Below are 20,712 nucleotides of genomic sequence, written 5' to 3' on the forward strand. Positions count from 1 at the left end.
TGTGCTATCCGTATGCTGACTTCTACCCCACCTCTGTTCACACCCAAATGGGAGCTTACTAAGGCTGACTGGAGGCTTTACTCCTCCCTGGCCATCTTCAGTGAACATTTCCCCAGTTGTGATGACTAGGTAGAATATCTTACAAACGTTATCCTCACCTCCGCAGAACATTACATTCCTCGTACTTCCTCTTTACCATGACATGTCCCGGTACCTCAGTCGACGGAGGCATGCTGCAAAGCAATTCACATGTGGAGACATGTTCTCTGCATTTTTAACCCTCATCACATATGATGGCAAACTGCATTCATTATTAGCAGCTGTGTGCACATTGTTTTCGTGTTCTCCAGGCTAGCAGAAAAGCTAGCTGAATTTCATTCAGTAATTCTTTTATCAGTTCCACTCCCCCTTCCATCATGTGGGCCAACCTCCAATGGCTCTTTGGAACCAGGAGCTTTGGGACCAATGGTTCTTTCCCCAATTTCTGGCCTGACAGTAGCACATCATGTCATAGGGGACCCTATTGCTATCTCCGACACCTTGGGCCACCATTTTGCAGAGATTTCGGAACCCTGGCTTTCATTTCTCCACTGACAAAACCAGTTGTATGATATCTGACGGCACAGTTGGTGTCTTTCACCATCTTTACATCTTAGGCCTGTTGCTCTTCCGTTCATTGAAACTATGAAATTCATGGGGCTCATGCTCAATAGGAAACTATTGGTCCCTCCCACATGTCTTACCTGGCAGCCCATTGTATGTAGTCCCTCAATGTCCTCAGTGATACTTCCTGGGGAGCAGATTGAACCACCCTCCTCCATTTGCACTGGACCCTTGTCCATTCAAAAGTAGACCATGGATGTTTTATTTATGCATCTGCAGTTCCATCCCTCTTACGCCGTCTCAATGCTATCCAACCTCGAGGCATCTCTTTGGTAACTGGTGCCTTTTACACCAGCCCAGCTGAGAGTGTGTGCAACATCACCGTGCCTTCCTCCATTGGAGACAAGCAGAGGAGGCTCAGGCCATACCCTTCTCCTCTCAGAATCATGAGTGCTGCAGTGCTCCTTCACTATGAGGAAGCTAGATCAAGCTCTCACTTCATCCTGATCCTCTGCCCCAAGCCTAGACGATGTTCACATTCAGAACTTGCAACACCTTTCTCTTGTGGGCAAGCACTTTCTGATTCAGACATACAACCACATCTGGGCCGAGGGCACGAGTCCCAGACACTGCCGTGAACCCACTGTCATACCCATACCTAAGCCCGGTAAGGACAAACAGCCTCCTTCTAGCTGCCGCCCAATTTCTCTCACCAGCTGTATTTGCAATACTATGGAAAGTATGATTCACACCTGGCTGGTATGGTGGCTTGAGTCTAGCAAATTTACTAACCACTGCACAGTGTAGATTTCAAGCGTGCTGTTCTGCAGTTGACCATCTCATCACTTTGTCTACCCATGTCGTGAATGGTTTTCTGTAGAAACCCCAGACTGTGATCGTGTTTTTTATTTGGAGAAAACCTACGACACCTGCAGGAGGATTGGTATCCTCCATACTCTATACATGTTGGGCTTCCGTGGCTGTATGTCCCATTTCCTTCAGGAATTTTTAAAAGACCGAGTTTTCAAGGTACGTGTGGGTTCTGCCTTGTCTGACACCTTTATCCAGGAAAACGGTGTGCCCCAGGGTTCCGTCCTGGATGTCATCCTCTTTGCTATCGCTGTTAACCCTATAGTGCCCTGTCTCCTGCCGGGCATCTCCGACTGCCTTTTTGTTGATGATTTTGCCATCTATTGCAATTCTCCAAGGACTTGTCTCTTTGAGAGGCAACTTCAGCGATGTCTTGATTGTCTTTCCTCATGGAGCATCGACAATGGCTTTCATTTTTCCACTGACAAAACCTCTTGTATGAATTTCTGGTGGTGCAATTGGTTTCTTCCACCATCTTTACATCTTCGGCCTGTTGCTCCTCTGTTCATTGAAACTTCGAAATTCCTGGAGTTAATGCTTGTTAGGAACCTTTCGTGGTCCTCCCATGTGTCTTATCTGGTAGCCCACTGTATGTGGTCCCTCAGTGTCCTACATGTCCTCAGTCATACTTCCTGGGGAACAGATCAAACCACCCTCCTCCATTTGCACCGGTCCCTTGTCCATTTGAAACTAGACTGTGGATGTTTCGTTTGTACTCTGCAGTTCCATCCCTCTTATGCTGTCTCAATTCTATCCACCATCGAGGCACCTGTTTGGCCGTTGGCACCCTTCACATCACCACACCTGAGAGTCTGTATGCAGACACTGCCAGACTACAGCTGTCCTATCGCCATGACTTTCTTCTCAGCGGATATGCACGCCATTTGCCTGCCGTGTGTGGCCACCTGTCCTATGCCTCCTTCTTCAGTGACTCCTTTGACACCAATATGGGCGCATCCCTCTTCAGAGTTACATCCTGGAGTTTGCATTCGGCTCTTGCTCTGGCTGCTTAACTTCATGCTGTCTGCAACTTTCCCAGTGGGTGTGAACCCTTCACCACCTTGACTTCATATGGCAGCTCATAATCACCTTCGCCACCATTCGATTCCTAAGGACACTACTCCAACCTCACTCTATCGCCTTCAGTATCATGACCTTCGCACGGAATTTTGCACTGGTACCTACGTGTACACTGATGGCTTTTGGACTGACCGTGGTGTCGGGTGTGCCTTTGTCATTGGGCTTCTGTAGCACTGCTCAGTATTTACAGCAGAGTTCTTTGCCCTGTGTCAGTCTATGCAGTACATCCGGTGACACAGGCTTTTCAATTGCGTCATCTGCTAAGATTCTCTTGGTTCCCTTCAAAGCCTTTGTGTGCTGTACACCATCCATCCCTCAGTGCGATGGGTCCAGGGAAACTGTCACTTTTTCTCTATTGATGGAGCCACTGTGATGTTTACGTGGGTTCCTGGTCAGTCTGAGAGAAAATGAGGCCACTAACACTGCTGCCAAGGCTGCAGTCCTTGTACCTCAATCCACTAGTTCTAACATTCCCTCTGATGATCTTTATGTTGCTGTCTGTCAGCAAGTGGCGTCACTTTTGCATCACCACTGGTCCTCCCTTCATGGGAACAAGTCCGATTATTAAGCCTCTCCCAGCGGCTTGGACAACCTCCTCTCAGTCCTCTCACTGTGAGATCATTATTTTAGTTAGGTTTGCGTATTGGACACTGTCTTTTTAGCCATCACCATTTAAGTGGTGCTCCCTCACCACATTGTACTCATTGCACTCAACCTTTGATGGTCCGCCATTTCCTGATGGAATGACCAGTTTTTAAACATTTACGTTCTCGTTTATGTTTTCTGTCTGAGTTATCGGCCGTTTTAATGAATGACACATGGGCTGTTGGCCGTGTATTACTTTTTATTCATCTTAGCAGTGTGGTAAAGGCCATTTAATTTTTAGTTCAGGACCTCCATTTCTCTATAGCATATTTTATACTCATTTCTTCACGTCCCTGTTTTTAGCTGTCTCCTCTTCTGTCGATTGGGATTAATATGTAGTCATTTTTAACTCCTCTCTTTGTCTTCGTGTTCTACAGTTCTGACATGGTCGCGTATGACCCTATTTGTTTTTGCGCCCTAAAACGAAACAAAACAGAACAGAACCATTTCTCTGTTGTGGTAGTAGATGACAAATGTACAGCGCCTTCATAAATATACTAAATAATATGGAAGATTAATGGGCATCCCATTATTTGCATTGCTAATAAGAGATGTACCTTGACTGATGTCCAGGTACCTCTGTGAATGAGGTGCATTCTCTTTAGATACAAAGAGTAAGAAGAGCCACATCTTGTCAAGAAATTCACTCTCCCCCCCCCCCCTCCCCAAACTGGGATTAACATGGTGTATTCTGAACCTTTCTGGGTAATTTAGGTTGAAGGAATAAACTTCGTGAATGACTGTATTGCTTCTACCAAGTATCCACCCACCAGTGTGTGAGTTGGATTTTGCTGTGACTTTATGATTCATTTATAGTCTGGGCCCATTCTGTCACCTTGTTTTTAATCCTGAGGTAGCCACATGGTATTTTAGGTGATGTAAATCAAGTGCACCCTGAGCTTCGCATACAGTGCCTCCAGTGAAGTGATCCACTCTGCCCATGCCATTCAGAGGCTCGTTAGCAGTCAAAGCAGAATTCTTGGCCCTATATTTTCATTGTAAAGCTGACTGTAGAGGAAACTGTCACAGTGCTACATTGTCATTATCAGTACCTTGGATATGAAAACTCACATTTTTGTGAGCTTGTGCATTACTTTTGCTAGCTTTCATAGCACTTGGTTTTAGTGTTCCTTAAAATCACACTTTTCATCTGTCTGTACTTGAAAATATTTGCAGAATTTTTTTAACAATACTTACTTTGTCTGCAGTAAGCAGTTATTAAAAGAGGGGTCTAGTTATTCTACATATTTGATATAGAATCGAACAGCTTCCACATCAAGTCCCATTGCTTTACCTTATATCTTCAGTTGTTTTTCAGTTCCATGGCCACTTTCTTCTATGTCTGCCATCTTCACATCTGTGAAACTAGTCAAAAAAAGAAACTATTTTATGATCTCTGTCAGTGAAAAAAATATTTTAGACAAAAGATTCTGCTTTGGTGCCACCGTTATCATTTAGTATCTGGACAGGTGACTTTATATGTATTGACTGATTTTATGTAGTACCAAAACTTTACAGGAATTTGTTTTAAATCTGAAGATATGACCTTGCTTTCAATTTTATTAAATGCTTCATGCAAAACTATCCAAATGCTTTTGTTTGTCAGCAAGGATTTGGTGTCATTAGGATCAGCTATGCCATTCTCTCTGCTATAGTAGTAATTTTATAATAGTGCTGTTGAAGCATGACAGGTCCTTCCCACCATCACCATCTTCCAGTCACAAAAGTATCTAGCATGTGGCCTACAACATTTGTTAATATCTGTCATAGATCATGTATCATGCATCTATCCTCACCTACTCTGAATGTTTGTTGTTGACTGCTCAGCTAATTTGTAATAATTTCCCTACCACTTGTGCTAAGCAGAAATATCTTCCTGCCTTTCTTGACTGTTCATGCTACACAATACTTTACAATACTACCCTTAAGGTTATCTCTAGATTCACTTATCTCTGTGTTCATTTAATCAGAGAATTCTGGCATATCATTACCAACAGATCTGATAGGTTTCTCATGGCTCACTTGTCTAATCAACTTTTCAAAATCAAGTAATGGAAACTTTAGGTTGGAATATCACCAATGTAAGGAAAAGATAGGTTGCTACTCACCACAAAGATGACAAGTTGAGTTGCAGACAGGCACAACAAAAACACATTAACTTGCAGCCAAAGCCTTCATCAGAAAAGAAATACCACACTCATTTATTCACACAAGCAAGCAGCACCTCTCTCTCTCTCTCTCTCTCTCTCTCTCTCTCTCTCTCTCACTCACTCACTCACTCACTCACTCACACACACACACACACACACACACACACACACACACACACACACACGACTGACTACCATCTCCCGCAGCTGCACCTCATCCTTTGTCAGGGTTTTGATTACCGAGCATCATGTCCTGAAATGAGGGACATCCTACACGAGATCCTTTCCACCCATCCTCAAGTGGTGTTCCGTTGCCCACCCAACCCCCACAACATATTAGTCTATCCCTATGCTACTCCCAATTCCAACCCCTTGCCACAGGGATCATATCCCTGTGGAAAACCCAGGTGTAAGACCTGTCCAATCCATCTCCTCCCCCTCCCCCCACTTCCTATTCCAGTCCTGTTGTAAGCTTACCCTACACCATCGGAGGCTGGGCCACTTGTGAAAGCTGCTGTATTATATACCAGTTCTGCTGCAACAATTGCCCAACTTTTTGAATCTCACCATCACACTGTGGCCAAGAGCAAAGTGAGCACCCTGTGGCACAACATGCAGCTGAACATAACCTGCTCGATTTTAATGGCTGCTTCACTACCTTAGCCAAGTGGATCCTCCCCTCCACCACCAGCTTTTCTTAACTGCATGGATGGGATGCCTTTCAGCACATTTTCCACTCACTGAATTATTCCGACCTCAGCCTACGATAACCTACAGTCCCCACACCTTTCACCCAACATTTTCCACACCCTCTGTCATAATCACATTGTGAGGGTATGAGATTTCCCAGATGTTCTATGTCCAAAGTTTTTGAAAATAAATCATTTCATTGATTGAAGGTGAAATCTTGTACCAATTTTGAATATAAAAGAAGAAGCTTTATTAGCAGAAGATCTATTCCTTTGTTTATCTGGAAAAAGTCATACAGAAGTTAAAAGTTTAATTATTTTGTAAGAAGACTTAGTAAGGAGCAAGTCTTGCTTTGAATGGTTTATTATTTTTGTCTGAGATATAGATATTGCCATCCCAAGAGCATTAAAGTGGTAATTGGCATCATGGCATGCAAAGTGATTGGAGACAGTGAAGAATCTTCTGCACAAACCATGATGTCAAGGAATACCAATGACTAGAACATTAAAAATGTAAATACTGATGTATGGATACTCCTGTTTTTTGCTTTGGAAGTTTGGCATAATAAAAGCCTTCAAGCAAATCAGAGTTGATGAGTTCTGGTTTTGATATAAATAGATTTCTTCTACAGATGTAAGAACAGTTTATTAATGATTCGGGGGTTCACAGACTTCTTGGAGCTGAATACCAGTGACAAAGTAATTTATAAACTAACTGAACCCTTGCAACGTCCTACCTATTTCCATCTCCCACCCTCTCTGTGTACACTCTCTGCCAACATCCACACCTGTGTTTCCCCTTCTTCACTCCTCTCCTTTTTTGCTCTTCATCCCCCCCCCCCCCCCCCCCCCCAAGTTTTGTGTTTGTGCTTTAGGTCATAATAGTAATTATATGCTTCACACATCTTGTGCATTTCAGTAAGCATACCTAGAAATGATGTAGGCAGAACTAAAGTGTTGGTCTATCACTAATGTCTTTCTGACCATATATTTACATTCAGCACTTGTCATTTAACTGTGTTAATGTTAAATTGTCATTTCCATATGTTTAAGTACTGTATTTTACTCTTAAAATTAGCCATGAAACAGGTAGTTTTCTTTGATGTTTCTAATTTCTATTGTGGTTGGCTGTTCTTTAGGAGACACGTGAGGAGCGAATCAGACAGTATCATGAAATTTCTGGAATGCCACCTGTCCTAGGAATGAGAGAGGGGTGTATTTTGCATGTTGAAGGCAATAAAGCTGTTCTTAAGGGATTATGTGGAGCAAAATTATTTAGTCCGTAAGTATTATCATTAGGGCACATTGTAACGTGTGTGCGTGTGTGTGTGTGTGTGTGTGTGTGTGTGTGTGTGTGTGTGTGTGGCATCATTCAAGACTATGTACCAAAATGCATATCACACACGATGTGGCTCATGGTTGTGCCTTGCTCTTGGTTGTACCTACAGAGTAAATGAATTTTCTCTGCATTTAGAATGCACACAAGATAATTTGATCTGTACCTGTGCAGATAGTGTTGTGGGGGGTGGGACAGCTGTAGTGGTGGATGCTCCATTGCGAATGGCGAGTGTGTGGTACGGGAAATACAGCCAAAGCTTAAATAACTTGTAAGCTACAGCTAGTGAGTCTGCCAACAATTGTACTAACCGGTTATGATAGAAAAATATAAAAACTGACAAAGATTAGCTTTCAAAATCAAAATTTTCTCACTAGAGTACCAAAAAATGAATATCTGCACAAACATAGGATCAACCAAAGCAACAGATATCTGACCATATACTGCCTGAAGGAAGTCTTATAATACCAAAAAGGGATAAAACTGTAGCAGAGCAGACGATGTTACTAACTGTGATGGTGACAATTTAAAATGGAGATAGCAATAAGAAAGCTCAAAGTACACTGGTCAGCAGATGACAGTCAGTTGAGGCAGCCACCCCTTTGGAACAAAGGGATAGAATTGCCCAGCGTTCAGTTCAAGCATGCACTTTTGTATGTGGGACACATTATTTGATACAAGCTCAACTCCTTCATATTTTCTATCATCTACTTCATATGTCAATTACCTTGTGATGTGGTGGTTGTGATGCAATGTGTCACAATCTTAATTACCAGCTTCTTCTGCTTTTCCTGGTATGCTTACTTATAGAGGTTAATCTAAATCCGTCCATGTGGTCTTGTGTCTTCCTCTGTTTCTTCATAGTGTTATATTTGTGTTCTATTTTGTTTAGTGACCTAACGTTCCATGGGGACATTTTATCTTTTCTGAGACACAACACCTTTTGCCTTTCCATTTGATGCAATATGTAAAAGCCTTAAAAAAAAAAAACTTCGAAGAGGATCATTTCTGAGCCCAATGCAATGCATAGGAAGCCCATTAGTATGTGTTATTAGTTAGCAAAATCTTTAATATTACATAGTCATCTTCGTGGCCATTATACAACTCTTGTATCAGTAAGAAGGAGAAGTTCTCGGAGAGGTGATCAGATCATTATTTCAGGCATGCAGAATATTTCAAGTACAGAATGAGTTGTCGCCATCAAGGGTACTGATGGACTGATGTCAGTAGCTCAAGCAGGTGCTCTTTATACGTATAGATTCCATCGTCAGTCAAGCATTTCATACTTTCTCTGCGTCTCAGTGCTATGCTTTGTTTGCTGTTATGTCCAACATTGCCAATGTAATTTGCCCCTCTCATTGTTTGACCATTTGTTTTTCTATTCTTGTTTTGTTGTGTAGTTTCCCACTGTTACTTATGCAGATTGGAGTCAGGATCTCGGGATTTACTGAGGTGGTACCGTGAACCAAGGTTAAAAGGGTTTGCCTTTATTTTAATTTCAGTTAGTTCTGTTATAAGGGACCCTAGAAGTTGGAGATTTGTGTCAGTACGATCCAGTTGAAATTGGTGGAGTCCCACAACTGTTGACTTGCCCAGTTGTCCTAAGTGTGTGTGCCATTGGTGTTCAGTGCTGTGTTCTTTCAAGGTTCTGACTGTTCAGCTTATGTATGATGAATAACACTGGCAAGGAATTTGGTACACTATCAACTCACAGAGAATGCAATTGTCTTTTATCCTGCCTTGAAGGTATTTAATCTAGGCTGGCAGGTGTAGTATGCATAGCATTTATGCTCTTCCAAACAATGGAAAGTTGAGGTTGGAGTATCGACAATATTATGAAGAGGATAGATTGATAGTCGCTTTAAAGGTGACATATTGAGTTGCTGACAGGCACTTTGTTATGCCTGTCTGCAACTCAGTGTCTTATCTTTACGGTGAGTAGAAATCTATCCTTTTTATAATACAGGTATTATGCTTTGCCGTAATACAACCTATTCTGCTGGACTCAGTGCAAGAATGTGGAAGGGAAATGGTCACTAATGGCTTCTGTTATCCCCACTGTCCATGAGTATAGGTCAGAGGCTGTCACAAATTTGTTACTCATGTATGATTACTGCAGAAATCATTTTTAGAGGTTCTATTTCAGCTGCTAAATTGTTACTGTCTGCCTTTGTATGAGATTTATGTACCTATGTCTTGAGAACACTGCTTCTATATGCTGGATAGTAGTGACTCTCAGCATGTAGATACACTGCCCAATTATACTGATGTGGCCACCTGTCAAAAGCCTGAATAACCATTTTTGCAGTGCAGACCACTGCAAGAAGTGCAGGAAGAGAGCCAGTGGGGTTCTGGAAGGTACTGAAAGGGTTACGGAGCCATGCCGATTCCAATGCTGTGGCGAGCTGCAATAGATTTCTTGGTTGCCCATGATACGAAAAGTCTGATTGAGGTGGTCCCTCAGATTGTTAACTGGCTTTAAAACTGGGAGTTTGGCAGCTAGGGGAGTATCGTAAACTGATCCTGGTGTTTTTCGTACCATGCACACACACACACTGTGAGCTGTGTGACACGTTGCATTGTCCTGCTGGTAGATGACATGCTCAGCAAAAACAAACTTCATGTAGGTTAATATAACAATGAAAACAATCAATTTTTGACAAAATAATTTAATTGGATCTATAAAAAATCTACTAACCAAGCGGCGGCAGAATACACACATACACACAAAAGGCAGTTGTAATTAGGCAAGCTTTCTGAGCCAGTGGTTCCTTCTTTACGCAGAGGGGTTGAAGGGGAAGGAAGAGGGGTAGGAAATGGACTGGAAAGGTCTAGGAAAAGGGGTGGATTTCAGGAAAGTCACCCAGAACTGCGAGTCGGAGACTTACCACACAGGATGAGAAGGAAAGATGGACTGCATGGAGGGGTGGAATGGTCGCCGAGGATAGATTCATACTTTTGTTGGTCCATTGTGTCTTCTAGAATGTTGAGATCAACCAGAGAATGCCATGAAAACATTCCCCGGATCATAAAACTTCCTCCTTTGGCCCGGATCCTTCCAGCAATCATTGCAGGGTGTTTGCTTTCAGTCCAGTGGAGCATAAAATATGGTTCATCTGGAAAGACCACCTGTCACCACTCATTTAATGTTCAGTTGCAGTACTGGTGTGCGAATTCCAACCGTCCGTTGCCTTCAATTAACAACAATCAGCACGGGCCCCTGAACCATGCACATGCTGTACGAGCCCCATATGTACCAATGTTTGCGAACGGTCATTGAGGAGAGACTGCTGATATCTCCTTTATTCATCTGGATGGTCATTTGCTCAAGAGTTACACGTCTATTCGCCCGTACACATCTCTACACCCCTGTCTTCTGTGGCCCATAGTGCATTATAGTTGCCCGGTACCAGTTTTTTATAGCACCATTTTGCCATGCACGGTATACTTTAACCACAGTGGCACATGAACAGTTTACAAACTTAACTGTTTTGTAAATGCTTCCACACTTGGTCCAAAGGCCAATGCTCATACGCCTTTGGACATCAAATAAACCTCTCCATTTCCACAATACAATGACCACACTGTTTTCCATATCCATCGACTTGCTTTATATACCCTCCACTGCTAGTGCTTCCACCTGCCATCTGTGAGTGATTATTGTATGTTGATGTTGAACATAGGTGTTAGTCACATTAATGTTGTTGGACCATCTATGTATCTGTATGAGTGGGTTTGTGGTATACACTATGTCACAGTGTGCTATCCGCTTTCCTCCTAACCAACATATCCAGAAATGGTAGTTTCCCTTCCATTTCCATTAAGAAAGCAATTTTGGGTTGTATTGAATTTAGGTGTAGGAAATCTTCTAGTTTGTCTTTCTCATGTGGCCAAATAACAAATGTGTCACCTAAGTATGGAAAGAATCAAGTTGACTTCCAATTTGCAAATTCTTGATCTGCTTCTTCAAAGCTATGTAGTTCCACAACAATGGCGAGAACCGGGCTGCCAGTGGCTTCCCATTGGCCTCTTCACAGTAGCCTCTACATGAAGAACTGTTCATTTTTTGCCTTTTTAGCGAGAGAGAAGCGTCACTACACTTTCCTATCGGCGTCATCTTTCTGGACATTTATTTCAACAATTAAGTACCATTTTAATGTAGCATTTCCCAAAGTAAAGAGACAAGAAAGGCATCAAGATCAAACACAGTGGATTACCAGTAAAATACTAGAACAGCGAAGGAAGCTTCAGGATGTGAGACGGATGGGCGAAGCTGAAAACTATAAAATGTTAAAAAAGAAGTATAGAAAAACAATAAGAGAAGCCAAAGCAAGAGCAATTGACACCACTAAAGCGAACTCAAAAAACAAGGCAAAGGCAGCTTGGAATGCAATCAATGCTGAAAGAAAGGAAAAAGATGGGTCAAACAAAGAAGAAGGTATTAGGTCAATTAAAATAGACAACACAGTGGTCACAGATGGTATGGAAATAGCAAACATACTGAATAATAACTATATCAGTGTAGTAGAAAACTTAAAATTGGAAAGAAATAGTCAAAAACAGAAGGGTATTATGGTACCAAAAAGATCATGCAGTACTATGTTCTTAAGACCAGTCACGGAAGATGAATTGTAGAAAACTATACAGAAACTGAAGTCCAAGAAATCGGCTGGTGATGATGAAATATCAAATCATGTAATAAAGCTGGTATGTGAGGAGATAACACCACCACTGCTGAACATAGCAAACTGTTCTTTCAGATATGCAATTTTTCCAGAAAAACTGAAGATAACGAAGGTAGTGCCAGTGTACAAGAAAGGGTATAAGGATGATCCCAACAACTACAGACCAGTTTCACTGATATTAGGTTTCTCAAAAATCCTAGAAATACTTATGTATACCAGATTAGTTAACTATTTGGACAAACATAACATTCTCATACCCTCACAACATGGTTTCAGAAAGGGTAAATCTACAGAATCAGCAATTGCCAGTCTAACAGAATACATTTTACAGTCCTTAGATGAGAAAAAGGTTGTCTCTGCAATGTTTTTGGATCTTTCAAAGGCATTTGACACCATTGACCATGAAATGCTGATACAAAAATTAAGCAACTATGGCATTCGGGGGCAACCAGGTGAATGGATAAAATCATACTTGTGCAACCACAAGCAGTATCTATCATTAGGAAACTCATACAAATCAGAAACCAAACCCATCAAATATGGAGTGCTGCAGGGTTCGGTAATGGGGCCATTGTTATTCAATGTGTTTGTTAATGATATAGGTGTTGAGGAGGAAGAAAAGAAAATATTGTATGCTAATGACATGACAATACTAAATAGTGACCAAAATATGGAACAGCTTGAGAGAAGAGTATACATATCTGCAAATGTCACAGCTCAATGGCTGTTGGAAAATGAACTGGTTATAAATCTAAAAAAGACTATGTATGCAGTGTTTAAAAACAAGGAAAAGGCTGTAGACATGAATTGAGAGGTTGATGGAACAAGGCTGGAAGAAGTAGAATCTGCTAGATTCTTAGGTATTCTTGTGGATAATGAACTGAAATGGAAAAAACATATTAATAATGTCTGTAAGAAACTGAGCTCTGTCATATTCTTAATGATGCAGCTATCACAGTATTCAGACAAGAACCTTCTGTGTACAGTGTATCATGGACTTTTCGAACCATGCTTACAGTATGGAGTGACTGTGCGGGGAAACTCAAACAAACAAGAGACAAAACGAGTGTTCACATTACAAAAAAAAGCAATTGGGACCATTTTAAGAAGAAAGACCTCTGAAACGTGCAGAAACTGTTTAAAGAATTTAGGTATCTTAACTTTTTCATCGTTGTATATATACAAAACAATAATGTACATCAAAAAAGGGAGTGAGGACTGGATTACAAATGCTAGTGTACACACCCCCAATACAAGAAGGAAGAATGAAGTACGGAGCATACCCCACCGACTGGCAAAGCTCGAAAAAGGATCCCAGTACTCTGGTATCAGACTGCTAAAAAGTCTGACCAAAAACCTGCAAGATAGTGTACTTCACAATGACTTTCCAATGAAACTTAAAGACTATCTCATTGAAAAAGAGTTTTACAGTGTTGCAGAATACTTATGCCATTAAATTTGTATATATTGTTATTCATTATCAGTGATGTAAAAATGTAAGCTAAAGGTGCAGAAAAATAAGTGATAAAGGATGTTAATACTTTGACATGTCCTATATTACACGTACATTTACTGTACACAATGTAATCTTACAGGATCAAATAAAAATTCAATTCAATTCAATTCAATTCAAGGTAAGGCCATGCCTAATAGGTCCGTCATCCAATTTCTTATCAAGCAGCTTCAGGGACTCTTCTAGAAGCTCCCATGCAAAGTATACAATGTCAAAGCTGGTAAGAATGATACTAAAATGTAGACTTTCACGGCCGGAAATATCTTGTCCATTATAATTATCCGGGCTGTTATGCTGTGGTCGGTTGATGAATTCTGTGGTGATTCCCGACGTTTCGTCTCCGACTGCGGGAGACATCTTCAAGGGGGTCCGTAGCTCGATGGAAGGTCCAACACACACAGTAGCGAGCCATTGTACAAAGTCCTGAATGTTGGGCCTCCAATGTTGCTGAAAATGGGGGAAAGAGGTATAGCGTTCTTATTAATTCTAAGATGTCCATATAACCTTGGCTACACCAGTCCTTGCCTATGTGATTTCTAAGTGACATCTTTAGGAATGCCAATTCTTGGAGAAATCTCAGCACTCTCATGGACCTTTGTCATCATATCTTTCCATAGTCTTCTCTTCGCAGGGTCATTTAGCTGGTGTTTCATCTTCTCCACATAGTGATCTTTTGGTAGCGATATTGTAGTGTTGCCTTTGTCTTCAGAGAGTATTAGTGTCCATATAAACTCCCAAACTAGGCAACAGTGCCCCCTCTTTTCTTGAGGCATCTCCATCTGACCACCTAGGCTGCTTCATTAGGAAGTCTAGAAGTGACATGCTTCACTGCATCTACTAGACAGTGTATTGGTGTACCATAGTTCTGAAGCAAAGTTGAGGCCCTTCTCTAGGATTGTTCAGGCATTCTCGTGTAGTTCCATGTTTGTTAGGGTGGTGACAAACCTACCTGGTCCTCTATTGAAAAGTATCTAGAGTGAACTGTGAGAAATACATTGATGAAATGAGTGAGCTGTTGAAATGAAATGATCATGTAGTATTATTGGCTGGCAGACCCCATCTGGAGTTGTTCGGCCGTCTGGTGCATGTCTTTCTATTTGATGCCACTTCGGCGGTTTACACACTTTCAAGTACAAAACTGAGCTATTCAGACGTGGCCTTGCTTCCACCTATTTTCTATCTTTGTTGGAAAGTGCTATGGACAGACCAATGGGGTGACCTGCCAATGAGACCGTAGGTATAAATGATACCCATTCCAGCTTTCTGAAATCAGTCCATCAGCATTCCTAATGACAGTTCATTCTGTTGTGGAAATATTGTGTGCGTGTGACATGATGATCTGGCCATAAGCCTTAGAACTTTTCCTGTATAATATACACCAACAAAAACCTGAACATTCATGTTTCTGTAGAGAAGCAGTGGTTTTTGTTAAGAGGAATTGAAAGTTCTCTTCTGCAGCATGAATCTCTCAGGGATTTTTAATGAAAAGATAAAAGAATAATGTAGCACAAAAAAATGGAAACCAATTATCCTCCATTATCACATTATGTCACAATTTTCATGTTTTAGCCTTAGGTGTATGTAAAATTGGCAGATATTACAAAAGTGTGAATAGTGTGATGTCACAGGCCTATTTCAATAGTACCTGCATTCTCAAAGGTAATAGAATGCATCACGTACCAACAACTATCATCTCACTCTGAGAATCTAGGAATAATTAATGCTACACAATACGGGTTTAGGATGAATCTGTCGACCATTGATGCAATCAACACGGAAGTCAGTTACATCCTCAAAGTTTTTGAGAACAAAGGCTTCGCTCAGGTCTCATTCTGTGACCTAAGCAAGGCCTTCGACTGTGTTGAGCACACGCCACCATTAGAGAAACTAGAATTCTACGGCATCAAAGGAAACAGTCTCAGACTATTAGAAGCTTATCTCAACAACCGTAAACAGGTAGTTTGTGTTGGTAAGGAAATGTCAAACATAGAAAATGTTAAAGTAGGTGTGCCTCAGGGATCTGTACTGGGGCCCTTCCTGTTTCTGATAATGATCAATGACCTCCCCTCGTTTATTAGATCCACCACAGTATTGTATGCAGATGATACAACTTTTCTTCATAGCAGTAACAATCTTAATGATCTTAAAACCTGTGCTGAAAATACACTCACTCATGCGGCATATTGGTTCAGAGCAAATGGTTTCCCGCTAAATGAAAATAAAACTCAGCAGATAATCTTCACTCTAAGAGACAAGCCACTATCTGATGACCCTAGTTCTGTTAAATTCCTGGGAGTTTATTTAGACGAAAAGTTATCCTGGGGCCAATATGTAAACTACACTCCTGGAAATTGAAATAAGAACACCGTGAATTCATTGTCCCAGGAAGGGGAAACTTTATTGACACATTCCTGGGGTCAGATACATCACATGATCACACTGACAGAACCACAGGCACATAGACACAGGCAACAGAGCATGCACAATGTCGGCACTAGTACAGTGTATATCCACCTTTCGCAGCAATGCAGGCTGCTATTCTCCCATGGAGACGATCGTAGAGATGCTGGATGTAGTCCTGTGGAACGGCTTGCCATGCCATTTCCACCTGGCGCCTCAGTTGGACCAGCGTTCGTGCTGGACGTGCAGACCGCGTGAGACGACGCTTCATCCAGTCCCAAACATGCTCAATGGGGGACAGATCCGGAGATCTTGCTGGCCAGGGTAGTTGACTTACACCTTCTAGAGCACGTTGGGTGGCACGGGATACATGCGGACGTGCATTGTCCTGTTGGAACAGCAAGTTCCCTTTCCGGTCTAGGAATGGTAGAATGATGGGTTCGATGACGGTTTGGATGTACCGTGCACTATTCAGTGTCCCCTCGACGATCACCAGTGGTGTACGGCCAGTGTAGGAGATCGCTCCCCACACCATGATGCCAGGTGTTGGCCCTGTGTGCCTCGGTCGCATGCAGTCCTGATTGTGGCGCTCACCTGCAAGGCGCCAAACACGCATACGACCATCATTGGCACCAAGGCAGAAGCGACTCTCATCGCTGAAGACGACACGTCTCCATTCGTCCCTCCATTCACGCCTGTCGCGACACCACTGGAGGCAGGCTGCACGATGTTGGGGCGTGAGCGGAAGACGGCCTAACGGTGTGCGGGACCGTAGCCCAGCTTCATGGAGACGGTTGCGAATGGTCCTCGCCGATACCCCAGGAGCAACAGTGTCCCTAATTTGCTGGGAAGTGGCGGTGCGGTCCCCTACGGCACTGCGTAGGATCCTATGGTCTTGGCGTGCATCCGTGCGTCGCTGCGGTCCGGTCCGAGGTCGCCGGGCACGTGCACCTTCCGCCGACCACTGGCGACAACATCGATGTACTGTGGAGACCTCACGCCCCACGTGTTGAGCAATTCGGCAGTACGTCCACCCGGCCTTCCGCATGCCCACTATACGCCCTCGCTCAAAGTCCGTCAACTGCACATACGGTTCACGTCCACGCTGTCGCGGCATGCTACCAGTGTTAAAGACTGCGATGGAGCTCCGTATGCCACGGCAAACTGGCTGACACTGACGGCGGCGGTGCACAAATGCTGCGCAGCTAGCGCCATTCGACGGCCAACACCGCGGTTCCTGGTGTGTCCACTGTGCCGTGCGTGTGATCATTGCTTGTACAGCCCTCTCGCAGTGTCCGGAGCAAGTATGGTGGGTCTGACACACCGGTGTCAATGTGTTCTTTTTTCCATTTCCAGGAGTGTATATTAGTAGTAGGCTATCTAGAGTAATTTATTTATTAAGACAACTCAGAAATTGTGTACCTGAAACATACATCAGATCATCTTATTTTGCATTTTTCCAAAGTATAATATCCTATGGCATTATCTTGTGGGGTAACTGTAGTCATATACATGACATCCTATTATTGCAGAAGAAAGCCTAGGGATAATTACAAATTCTTCACATAAGGCTCACTGCAAACCCTTATTTACTAAACAAAGAATTATGACTGTAATAAACCTCTATATATACAATGTCTTAATCTTTTCGAAGAAGAACCTAAAAGATGTGAAACATAGAGAAAATGTACATTGTTACAACACAAGAAGCATCAAACACATATACACGCCTTACCACAGACTATCAAAATCAATAAATAGCTATGAAGTCACAGGGCACAAACTATTTAATAAGCCGCCACATGCCATACAGGATCTTCCTGAACATACATTCAAAGAAAGACTGCATGAATGGTTTATTGCCCACCTGTTCTATGATATCAATGAATTCTTCAACTGTAAAATGCAGTAATCCAACAGATGACCCACTGTACATTTATTGTAATATAAGCTAAAATATTTCAGTAGTCAGTACCTTATCACACTGTATTATAAATTGTAACTTCATTTGACGTTGTCAATTGCTGTAATGGCCTAAAGACAATAAAATCTTTATTATTATTATTATTATCATTATTATTATTATGTCATGACCTGAAAATAGTTTGAAAGCGCCTCTGTTGCATGTAGCAGCAGACGAGTCCAGGAAACCACTTGATCGACAATATGTAAGCCTTGCATTCAAGAGTACAACAGTTCAAGTCTCTGTCCAGCCATGTAGGCTTATATTTCCCATGATTTCCCTTAATCACTCCATGCAAATGCCAGTATGGTTCCTTTGAAAATGACATTCCCAATTTCATTCCCCAACCTTTTGTAATCTGAGCTTGTGCTCCATCTGACTGCACTATAGACAGCATGTTGAATTCTAATCTTCCTTCCTTTAATATTTAAGGTGTACTTCCCAGTTTGTATCTGATATTCAGATAACAACATACTAACATATCTGTGTTGATTATTTTCACGATGTACAGCAGCTGCAGAACCCAGCATGAACAAACATAACCTTTTCTGCAACTGCTGGTTTGTCAGAGCTAGGCATTCCATAGAGTTGAAAGGCATATTATTGATACAAGGGAAGTTGGGGAGGCAACTGGACCCTCTGAAACACAGAATTTACAGGCAGTGACCCACAGCTGACAAGCATACATTGCCAATGTGATTTTAATGTAAGCCATGATGGGGACTCTTGTTTAGAAATTACATGACATTTGGTACAGGAAGTGCATTTCACATACGTGTATTACAAGGCTGATGGAAATTTCAACAGGTTAGTGGCTTTATCAAATAATAGGCAAATGGTTTCACAGTTGTTCTTCATAAATTGATCAGAATGAATTCAGCATAGAAAATTTTTTTTGTTAAGATACTATATGTTTGTTGAAATGTATTCTGACAAATCCTATATCACAAATGTGATCATTGGGATGATAATAGATAAATAAATAAATAGAATTATCACTTGACACCAATACATCCCTGTCAGTACGAAGACTACAACTAGTCAAGTCAGTAACTTATTAAAAGTCCTTATTAAAAGTTAGTGAATGAATGTGCTCTGATGGCCACCTGTAACTTAGATTAATCGACGATGATTCCATCTGCATACATGAGGTTCTATCCGTGGTGACTGAGAAGTTGAAACAGATCTTTTGTGTCATCAAAAATGTAGCATGTACTGAATATATTTAAAAATGTAGTTGAAATGAATGGGTTTGGCCTACATGTCCCAGTCTTCCTTGGATACACGGGGCTGAGGAAATGGCAGTCACATGGCCAATATAGTTGTGTGTACATATTTCAAGTTCTGAGCAAGTAAGTACTTCAGTTGTTGCTGCCACTACTAAGACTGTATTTACTTTTCTTGCTGTTGTGCTTGTAGTTGATGCTGCTCCTGTAATTGCTGTTTCCACATTATTAATGGAAACGAATTAAAAAGTGTGGATCCTTCAGTGTCTTATTGAATGTATGAATGAATGGTGAGTGTCACCATCCTGTTCTTGCGTGCAGTGTGTCTTGTGGTGCACTAGATCTAAAGGCATTGAATGCAAGTAACAAATTCATGGCATGTTCAAAGGTATGTTTTTATGTACCACAGAGTTTTATTTTTATGCAGATTGTATTGCCATTTTTAAAAAAGAGTATTAATTTTACTTTCAACCTAAGATGGCAGGAACAGCAGCAGAAGATAAATGCTCATAGATGGATGAAGAAAATGGAATTTGAAAAAAGAAGGGTGGAAAATACTCAGGCATTGCATATAGTCATTCATTGTTACTATCTTTTTCTGTTTCCTCAGTGGTGGTATATTTGGCTCTCTCTGGAGAAAGAAAATTTTGTTAGCCTCAGTGGGATTTCCTCTTTCATTGTCTTCCGTATTACAAACTGTAATATTTTTGTCAGTGACTTACTATTGGTCTCCTCACAACGATCTGTTGCTTCCTGTTCACAGGGGTGAAGAACAAGTATGATTTCCTCTCAGATATATGTGTGTTTGTTTTCCCCTTCTTCAGTTTTCGCTAGTATTTTTATTGCTGTTTTCTCTCTCTTCACTCCAGAGGAAAATATTTGATTAAAGAGACATGTATCTACATTTCTGCTTTTGTGTGACTTTTATCTTAGTGCTTATAGCTTTCTTATTCTTTGTAGCCATGGTTTTGTACCTCAGATCAATTGTTCATTGCGTCCAATAATTCTCTTTTACTCTTGAACTGTTTCAGTGCAAAGCAGCCTAAAGAACTGGATGTTGGAGCAGACGTTAGTTTCCTGCTGCAAATTTAAGTTTATTCTTCAGCTCTTTACCCCTCTTATCAGTGCAGGAACTGTAAAGGAAATGTTAATGGAGAAGATAAGGATATCTACTTGCACCAATTAACAACACGATTATAATAATAAATGTCTTGGTGGAGAACCATGTTATTTTACATGATAGTTTGTCATTGCAGCATTTTAATGTCTTACTTAATAATTGCATGACTTAAGTTTTATACCTTATTTGATGAAAACACACACAAACATTCAGCATTCAAATACAAATTTTTAGATCAACAATGTTGTTGATATTCCGACCTGGAGTTCCCATTTTTTTTTTTTAAACTTTTAGGTCAGGAATATTCATCTTAAAATGTAACACCACCATAATAAGAATGATGTTTTGTTCAAAAAGATTTCAGGACCTTTCATACACTATGTGAACAAAAGTATCCAGACACCCCCAGAAACATACATTTTTCATATTAGG

General features: G+C 41.4%; 1 protein-coding gene across 2 annotated transcripts in view; it reads left to right on the forward strand.

The window, feature by feature from the left end:
- Positions 1-20,395, forward strand: part of LOC124615367 (alpha-aspartyl dipeptidase) — a 42,449-nt gene extending 22,054 nt beyond the window's left edge. For both annotated transcript variants that reach the window (XM_047143186.1, XM_047143188.1), the window contains exons 6-7: positions 7,177-7,319; positions 20,192-20,395. In XM_047143186.1, coding sequence (XP_046999142.1) covers positions 7,177-7,319; positions 20,192-20,252 — 204 coding nt within the window. In that variant the 3' untranslated portion in view covers positions 20,253-20,395. The remainder of the gene's footprint in view (positions 1-7,176; positions 7,320-20,191) is intronic.
- The last annotated feature ends 317 nt before the right edge of the window (positions 20,396-20,712 follow it).

The sequence above is a fragment of the Schistocerca americana genome, chromosome 5, assembly GCF_021461395.2.
Source record: "Schistocerca americana isolate TAMUIC-IGC-003095 chromosome 5, iqSchAmer2.1, whole genome shotgun sequence".
Classification (NCBI taxonomy): domain Eukaryota; kingdom Metazoa; phylum Arthropoda; class Insecta; order Orthoptera; family Acrididae; genus Schistocerca; species Schistocerca americana.